The 8,896-nt window shown below is 39.1% G+C and overlaps 1 protein-coding gene across 5 annotated transcripts in view; it reads right to left on the bottom strand.

The window, feature by feature from the left end:
• The window catches only part of LOC307130036 (NLR family CARD domain-containing protein 3-like), a 61,937-nt gene extending 53,353 nt beyond the window's left edge, over window positions 1–8,584 (bottom strand). For 4 of the 5 annotated variants that reach the window (XR_013816994.1, XR_013816995.1, XR_013816996.1 and 1 more), the window contains exons 1-6: window positions 8,375–8,584; window positions 5,311–5,407; window positions 3,334–3,444; window positions 2,355–2,480; window positions 2,000–2,095; window positions 66–1,793 (exon numbers count right to left, since the gene is read on the bottom strand). Coding sequence is in view for 2 of the 5 variants with exons in the window: in XM_079822891.1 (XP_079679017.1) it covers window positions 66–1,793; window positions 2,000–2,095; window positions 2,355–2,480; window positions 3,334–3,444; window positions 5,311–5,360 (2,111 nt within the window). In the remaining 3 variants the exon portion in view is untranslated. Of the gene's footprint in view, window positions 1–65; window positions 1,794–1,999; window positions 2,096–2,354; window positions 2,481–3,333; window positions 3,445–5,310; window positions 5,408–6,173; window positions 6,193–8,374 lie in introns of those variants that run through there. The other variant, XM_079822890.1, reaches the window with a different exon arrangement.
• Between the last annotated feature and the right edge of the window lie 312 nt (window positions 8,585–8,896).

The raw sequence follows: 8,896 nt of genomic DNA on the forward strand, positions 1-8,896 counted from the left end.
CTGACCTCTGTGTGTCTCTGTTCATAATGTTTTAGACGGTAATGATTGAACTCAGTGTTACTTACTCATCATTTCCAGCTCCAATTAAGCTGTACAGGTCAAACTCCTGCATCGTCTGCTCTGAGGACAACAACACAAAAACTAAAGCTGACCACTGAGATGAGGAGAGTTTCAAATCACGTAATCCTCCATAGCTCATATGAGGTTGAGCTCCGTTCACTAGTGAAAGATCACCCAGTTCATTCAGACAGTGAAACAGATTGATGTATTTATCTGGAGAGGGATTCTCACTGATCTTTTCTTTAATATAGCGAACTGTTTCCTCATTGTTGTGAGAGCTGTTTCCTGTCTGTGTCTTTAGTTCTTGTAAGAGACTCTGATTAGACTCCACTGACAGACCCAGAAGGAAACGAAGGAAAAGGTCCAGATGCCCATTTTTACTGTCTAAAGCCTCATCCACAGCTCTCTGATGGAGATCAGATAGTGAAGCTGTGTCTCCATTAGTTGGTTTGGTAATCTGGTCAAACACATTGATGTTCTTGTTTATAAAGGAGAGATGCACATATAGAGCCGCTAGATGTTCCTGAATGCTCAGATGAACAAAGCAGAAGACTTTCCCCTGATACAAGCCCAACTCCTCTCTGAAGATCTGAGTGCACAATCCTGAGTACACTGATGCTTCTGTCACATCAATGCCACACTCTCTCAGGTCTTCCTCATAGAAGATCAGGTTTCCTTTCACAAGCTGCTGATACGCTAGTTTCCCCAGTTTGACAATCATGTCTTCATCTCTCACTTTCTTCTCATAGTCCTTCTCATGTTTGATGTTGGTCTGAAGGATAAGGAAGTGTGTGTACATTTGAGTGAGAGTCTTGGGAATCTCTCCAGTCTCTGCTCCACTCAACATCTTCTCCAGAACAGTGGCTGAGATCCAGCAGAAAACTGGAATCTGACACATAATAAAGAGGCTCCTTGATGACTTCAGGTGTGAGATGATCCTGTCGGCCAGACTCTGATCACTGATTCTCTTCCTGAAGTATTCCTCCTTCTGTGGGGCACTGAAGCCTCGTACCTCTGTCACTCGATGGACACACTCAGAGGGGACGAGATCAGCTGCTGCGGGTCTGGAGGTGATCCAGATGAGAGCAGAGGGAAGCAGATTCCCCGCAATGAGGTTCGTCAGCAGCTCGTCCACTGAGGCTGATTCAGTCACATCACACAACCTCACATCGCTCTGAAAATCCAGAGACAGACGACACTCATCCAGACCATCAAAGATGAAGGACACTTTATACTGATCACTGGATATTTCCATTTCTTTGGTTTCAGGGAAAAAGTCATGAAGAAGATCTGAAAGACTGAGTGTTTGGTCCTTCATCAAGTTGAGCTCTCTGAAAGGAAGTGGAAATATGAGCTGGACGTCCTGATTCTGTTTCCCTTCAGCCCAGTCCAGGATGAACTTCTGCACAGAGACTGTTTTTCCAATGCCAGCGACTCCCTTTGTCAGCACAGTTCTGATGGGTTTGTCTTGTCCAGGTAAAGGTCTAAAGATGTCACTGCATTTGATCGGTGTGTCCTCTGTTTCTGCTCTCCTGGACTGTGTCTCAATCTGTCTCACCTCATGCTCATTATTGATCTCTCCACTTTCACTCTCTGTGATGTAGAGCTCTGTGTAGATCTCATTCAGGAGTGTTGGGTTTCCCTGCTTTGATATTCCCTCACACACACACTCAAACTTCTTCCTCAGATTTGATCTCAATGTGTCGAGGACTTCAGCAGGTTTAGAGTCATGGCTGTAAGATTAAAATACCACATTATTACACAAGTTAGAGAAGTAAATAGCCATAGATCACAAAATGGATGATTTGTTTGCTGTATTATGGGACACAGAACATCATACGGTTTCTGAAATGTTTCAATCATTAATCATGTGTTTGAGAGATGTGTGATGTCATTGCAGCTCCTAAAATTAAACAACAACAAAAGTCCCACATTTTACCTGAAACCAGGACACATGCTTTGATTAAAGTCTTGTGGTTGAATCACAGGTGTGAACACAGTTTTGTTTTTAACTGGTCTGGATTGAAGATTTGACCTTAAATCAGAATGAAGAGGGTAAAGAATCAGACACACTGATATTGATGTAATTGTGTCATTAACTGAGTAACAGACCAACAGCTTTTACAGTGTGTGAATGTATTAGCAATACAATACATAGAGCTTTACACAAGAGCACAATGATCATCCTTAATAGACTAAAACTTACAGGATCTGAACTCATTACACTGATGTATATTAATAATAACTTCATGAAATCAAATACTATAAGCATAACTGTTATAAAGATGATATACCTGAGATCAGGCCGTGTGTCTCCACTCTTAAACTTTAGAGGCGGATCCATAGAGCAGTCACTCTTCATAGACACACAGCTGGACTCTGGTCTTGATCTCTTCTGCTGGACTGAACTGGTTTTAAAACTAAGTAAAATAGAAAGCATACAGACTTATACATGTTGTGCACTTTTACTGGAAACTTCTGTCTTAGGAAAGATCAGCAAGTGTTGTAACACTTTTGCTGTAACGTCTGTAACTCAGAGGTGTTTCACTGTCTCTCAAACTTTGATGACAATTATTTTGAGAAATTAACTTTTCAAATGTTAAACATGATTCAAAAAAATGAAAAAGCGACTGAGAAAAACAGTAATATTAGAAATTCAAAACAAACAAATTGAAAACAACTATAGAATTATAGAACGATTCAACAGGTGAACATCAACCACGATCACATGACTCTTTTCAGTGGCCAGGAAATAGTACTTTAATTCAAACATGTAGAAACAGGAAGGTGAAAACTGAGGGAACATGACAAACCGCACCTCAACATTGAACAGATCAGACACTGACTGAAAGAAATGAGGAGTATAAATACTAGAACACATGAGGGACCTTATTAACAGGTGAAAGACAAGACTAATCAGGACTGACAGGGGAAAACTAGATCACAATGAAAAACACAAACACAGCAGACATGTAACAGACTTAAGAGAGCAATGTTTTGCTGAGCTTTACAGATAAACCACATTACTGTCCTCAAGTAACGGTACTCTTGCTGTGAAACATCCCTGTTTTGACAGACACTGAAACTTTCAACAAATCTGAACCAGCGGTTAGAAAAATCAGCTCAATTTTACACCTATTCTATTATATAAAGGTGGAAAAATCTCAGATTACATTTACTTGATATCATTGCTAGTATTAGACTGACTGACTGATATATTTAGCTTCTAATTAAAAAAAAATCATACTAATCACTTTTATAGAGATGATATACCTGAGAGGCCGTTTGTCTCCACTCTTAAACTTCATTGGCGGATCCATAGAGCGGTCACTCTTCATAGACACACAGCTGGACTCTGGGTTTGAGCTCTTCTGCTGGACTGAACTGGAACAGAGAACAGATTCAGTTTAATCCTTTAGATTACTGTGATCATTCTTTATGAGAGGAACCAAATTAATAAAAACACATTCATCTTTCATCAAAAACACTTTGGGGAAACTTAATGATTGATTAATTTAATATTTCATGTTAGTTTTAAAACAAAAATAATATTTGTTCTGTAAACTGTAGGGAGGGCTGAAACAATTCCTCGATAACTCGAGTTACTCGTATTCAAATAATAATTTGCTTCATGCTTCGAAGCGTCATGTAGTCCCTTTAACACGGTAATGATGCAGAAAGACATTTTTTGTGTAAGGACTCGGATCACGGTTATATCCGCGGGTCAGGTGGGTAAAGTAATAGTGGATGAGAGTTAAATCATTAATGTTTTGATTTTAATAAAGACGTGGAACTCTCATTTCACGGTAAAATGCAATGAATGTGGCTCATTCTTTAACGTTCGGTTTCAGCTCACCTCAAGATCAAAGACCGCAATGCGAGAGAGAGCAGCATCAGCACTGGTGATATAATTTAGTCTCGCTATTTTTAAATGAAGACTTCTGTGTGTCGAGCTTCAAGATGCGACGCTGAACATTTAAGCTTAATTTGCGGCAGTTCGCGTGTCAGCTGAAGAGATACTCTAAACACATGAACAGCATGAATGGAGTTTGCCGTCATTGTGATGTATATGTGAAATGTTTAATGAGACTATATATACTTTATATCTGCAAAGTACACCATTAAAATGTTCTCAAAGCTAAGCGCAACGAATAGCAGAACGAGCTGTAACTGTTGTGTGAGCGTGATATTAGCGCTCCTGCTCTCAGAGCTGCATCCTTTCATTGATTTGCGCAATTTAAATCTAATTTAATCATATTTAAAGCTCCTAACTTAATAAAACAAGCGGTGTTACTATGATGAATGATTAGCTCAAATGTAGATCTGTATGTGTGATGTAGCTACTTTATCTGAATTAAACACATCTCTCGTGTTTCCTCATGTTCCAGTGGTTACTCCTTTGTGTGCTGTTTAAAGAAATTTGGCCAAAGATTTTTAAAGCAGCCTACTTCAGTGTAGCTAATATGTTATGATTTCATCTGCGCTTAACACTGAGAATTTGAATAATTGTATATGATGATCGGGTGCGGATCTATATCAGAGAAAATCAGAGGTTGTGGGTGGATGGTTTGTTTTTAACAGCGGATTCGGTGGCGTTAGAGCTGATCCGCACATCTCTACTCTTGCTCTTATTCCAAGTTTCCTTCCTGTACAATATTTTTTGCTTCTTACAAAAGCCACAAAGCCTTCAGAAGACAGAAAAGGCTTATGTCATGCCTGAGCTGAAGCTAACACTTGAAAGTTCAGTTGCACAACATAAATGCAATGTTTAGGCTTTATTATTATTTATATTACTATTGTTTTGTATATGGTTTAGTTTTAGGTTGTACTATGTTTACTTTTTTAAAGTAATTTGAAACTGATTTTTATTGTTTTATGATTTTTTTATTTATATATTAGTATTTTGAATATAATATGGCAATTGAATGCACTAAACTGGTTTAGTTTTCACAGATATTAATGTATGCAATTTCAGCAATAAAACATATTACGTTAGTTGTTCATTTCAAGATACCCGTCTTATTTTCTAATTTTCTTATATTCTTGTATATTTAGTATTTCTCTTTAATAAAGAAAAAGTACTTCTTATCCGATTACTCAATTCATTGATGGAATAATTGGTAGAATACTCGATTACTAAAATAATCGATAGCTGCAGCCCTAATAAACTGTTTCTTTGATTTGTGTGTGTGTGTGTGTGGTCTTTTTCAGTGATGTTACACAATATTTATCAGTGTGTGTTGAAAGTACCTGCATCCTGGAGAGAAATCTCCATCTGTGGATCCTTGTGGATCAGCCATGATGAAGCTGCAGGAGAATCTGATGAGTTTGATCTCCTCCACTGACTCTGAATGAACAAACATCAGACACTAAATTAAATAATTAAAATAAATGGTAAATGGTAAATGGACTGCATTTATATAGCGCTTTTAACAGACCAATGACCATCCAAAGCGCTTGACACATTTCCTCACATTCACCCATTCACACACCGACGGCGGTGTCAGCCATGCAAGGCGCCATCCAGCTCGTCAGGAGCAACTGGGGTTAGGTGTCTTGCTCATGGACACCTCGACACTTGAGCTGTGTCTCATTTCGAAAGGCTGCATCCTCCGGAGGTCGCATTTGAAGTCTGCATGCGTCTGAAGGCTGTCTCATTTCAAAAAAGTAAGTAGGATACTCCGAATGCGACCTTCAAATGCGCCCTTCTTTTCAGGAATTCGGAGTGTGCATAAGATGTATCCTTCGTTGCTGCAGATAACCCACAATTCTTTGCGTCGCCATTAACTACCGTCATATGTTTCTTTTTTTGTATTTGAAAAAGGGCGGCACCGGCTGATAACAACGTTACACATGCAAGCGAAGATGTTCATTCTTAATATTTACTATTGTTTTTAATCATGTTAATAAACAACTTTATTGTATAGCATCTCTTTTTTGCTTTAGTTTTTCTTAAAATTATCTAAAAATCATGAACACTGGGTTAAATTATGTAATTTGTAGCAGTTTCACAGACAGTGCTCATCTATAATAATATTGTATTTGACCAAAATAGTACTATTATGTATAGATAAATGTATTTGTAATTATCGCCTCATTACCCTACAACTTACTTGAAACGTCCTCTGGTAAAAACAGATAAACTTTGTTCTTCTTAATATCCTCCTCCTTTGTCTCTGTAACAGATATCTGTTGTGCGCAGCTCCTCAAGTATTGAACAAAAAACAACAACAAATGAACACATCTATTAAAAATTACTTTCCAACGTTATAAATAATTTTCATTAATTTAACTGGGGTGAGTGAGAGAGCGCTGTGAACGTGTTGGCATAGCAACGTGATACTTCCGGTTTCCTTTTCTGCCCATGCTTCCTACGAAGGACGTCTCGTTTAAATTCTGATTAAAGGTCCCATGGCATGGCATTTTTCTATTATTTTATAATGTTTCCTGAGCTGTACTTATATTGTTAGTATGACTTTTACATCATAAAATGTCATAATTTAGAAATAAAAGGCATTTTTTCTATACTGCTGTTTGCCCTGTGGCTTGAATGCCCTGCTTCAAGAGGCGTGTCTGCTGTGAGACTTCAGTAAAAACACCCACTGTTGTGATTGGCTGACATCTTTGCATTTTATATGAGCGGAGGGGGCGTGGTTTAACGAGGCACGAGCAGGCACGAGTCTGCCAGGGAGACGGATGGACCTGAGTTCACTTCACATCAGTTCTCAGCATGTCTGAACTGTTTTAGTTACAGCATATACTTTAGGTTATTAGTCTATTTCTAGTCGGAGGGACTGTCACTCATGTCAGAAAGTTAGTAACTTTAGTAAATTATGGATCAGCGCTGACTGGAGACGCGAACCGTTTAGAACGATTCAGTCCGATTTGGTGAACTGATTCGGTTCACTAAAAAGAACTGGTTCAAAAGAAAGATCGTTCGCGAACCGGACATCACTAATGTATCAGAGACTGAGCTCAGCGATTGCTAACAAAGTTATTTATAGTAACTACTGAGTTATGAGAGCGCTGTCAGTCAGCGCGAGTTTATTGTGTTTGTATCTGAGAGTTCTGAATAAACACGAGTCCCAGTCACACCGAGTCCTCTTCATCATTATTCTACCAACTTTGTAACACATGCAAAGTACCATTACAGCTGTCGAGATGAACGAGTTAAAAGTAAGTGTTGATAATGGCATTATTTTTAAAATAAAATAAAAGCGTCAGTGACGCGCGTTGAGTACACCGCGCAAACAAAGACACAACAGCAGTAATCGGATGTAATCCAGTTTATTGTGGGGCTAGGCTGGCTAGCCCGGATATGCTCACCCTTAACCCCCTTCTGCTTAATCTCACGCCGCGTTTGGTGCCTCCGCTGTGGGCCAGATGCAGTACTGTGGGTCGGGGATGTTGAAGGCCGAGCTTCGGCGTGTGTGAGGTTTATCTCTGCTGATGTTGAGCAGAAACTCATGACTGTATGCACATTTTAGAACCGATAGACGCGACGAGGACGTACAAAAACACTGACTCACAAGATATAAAACACGAAAACACCGTTCTGTCTGGAGAGAGAGAAGCCGCATTGTGTGCACGAATAATAAATAATTAGCTACACATCAGAAATCACTGATCACAGATCAGAAGGAACTGAAAAAAGACTTCTGTTTTCATTTGTACATCCAAACACTGAGAAACTGCCAGCGTTCACTCGTTCACAAGCAATGATGCAATGATCTCTCGAGCGTTTGCATGGGCGTGCCAGATTCTCTGGGCGGAGGAAAGGGAGGAAACCGCTCCTGCTTGGACGTCAAACCAGGAGACTTCAGGATTGGCTAGTCTGGCCTGTCATTTTCACAAAGGCAGAGAAAGACAGCCACAACTCGGTTTTACACCGATCAACATTTCTATCCACTTGGGGACAATATTCAGGCTAGGGGAACTCATATTAATGTTGAAAAACCTCATAAAATGAAAATTTCATGCCATGGGACCTTTAAGGACACTCCGTGTACTGCATCCTTCACAGGATGCGTCCCCCAACCTACATGAACCACTGAGCCACTGCCGTTGTTTCAAATCATGAAACAACTTTCATAATTTATCTGAACACATCTGGAGTGTGTGAGGAAAGGGTCATGTAACTTTGTGAACTCAAGCTCAGTCACTCATGTTTACACATATGCTGTTAAACCTCTGAAGAATCACAGACATCACCAAACACAAAAGAAACCATTTATTAAAGATTTCATATCAAACAATCACTCAAAATGTCCTCCAGAGATTCATATTAATATGAGGAAGACACATGAACACTCACCTCGATCAAACTTTCACAAGATACAGCTTCTCAAATCCTCCAGCTTTAATATCATAAACATACACGGACACTCCTGATTAAAACTTCGATAAACGTTTCTATTAAACACTTTAAAGCTCTGTTTTCCGTGTCTTATTCGTGTTTTCCATCTTAAAAGGGCGACAGGAGAAAATAACTCTTACTTTCACTTTCACAGAGTAACGGATACGCGCGTTCACGAGAGCGCATGCGTGTTGTGTTCTTCTTCTTTTGATGTTTTATGGCGGTTGGCGAACCAGCTTATGTTGCAAATTCCGCCACCTACTGGGATGGAGTGTAAGGCGATGATATGAAGGGGGAAAAACTAAAAGTAAAATTATACATATAATTAAAATAAATAATAATAAATAAATCTATATTTTTTATGTAACCTTATAATCTTCAGGAAATGTATAAGCGCTTTTATAAGAACTGTTTAGTGCGATCTGTAATGTTGGGGAATTAATGGCAGCAGATTTGAATTCCTCTTTTAACTGAAGTCTT

The sequence above is a fragment of the Gobio gobio genome (assembly GCF_949357685.1).
Source record: "Gobio gobio genome assembly, chromosome: 8".
Lineage (NCBI taxonomy): Eukaryota > Metazoa > Chordata > Actinopteri > Cypriniformes > Gobionidae > Gobio > Gobio gobio.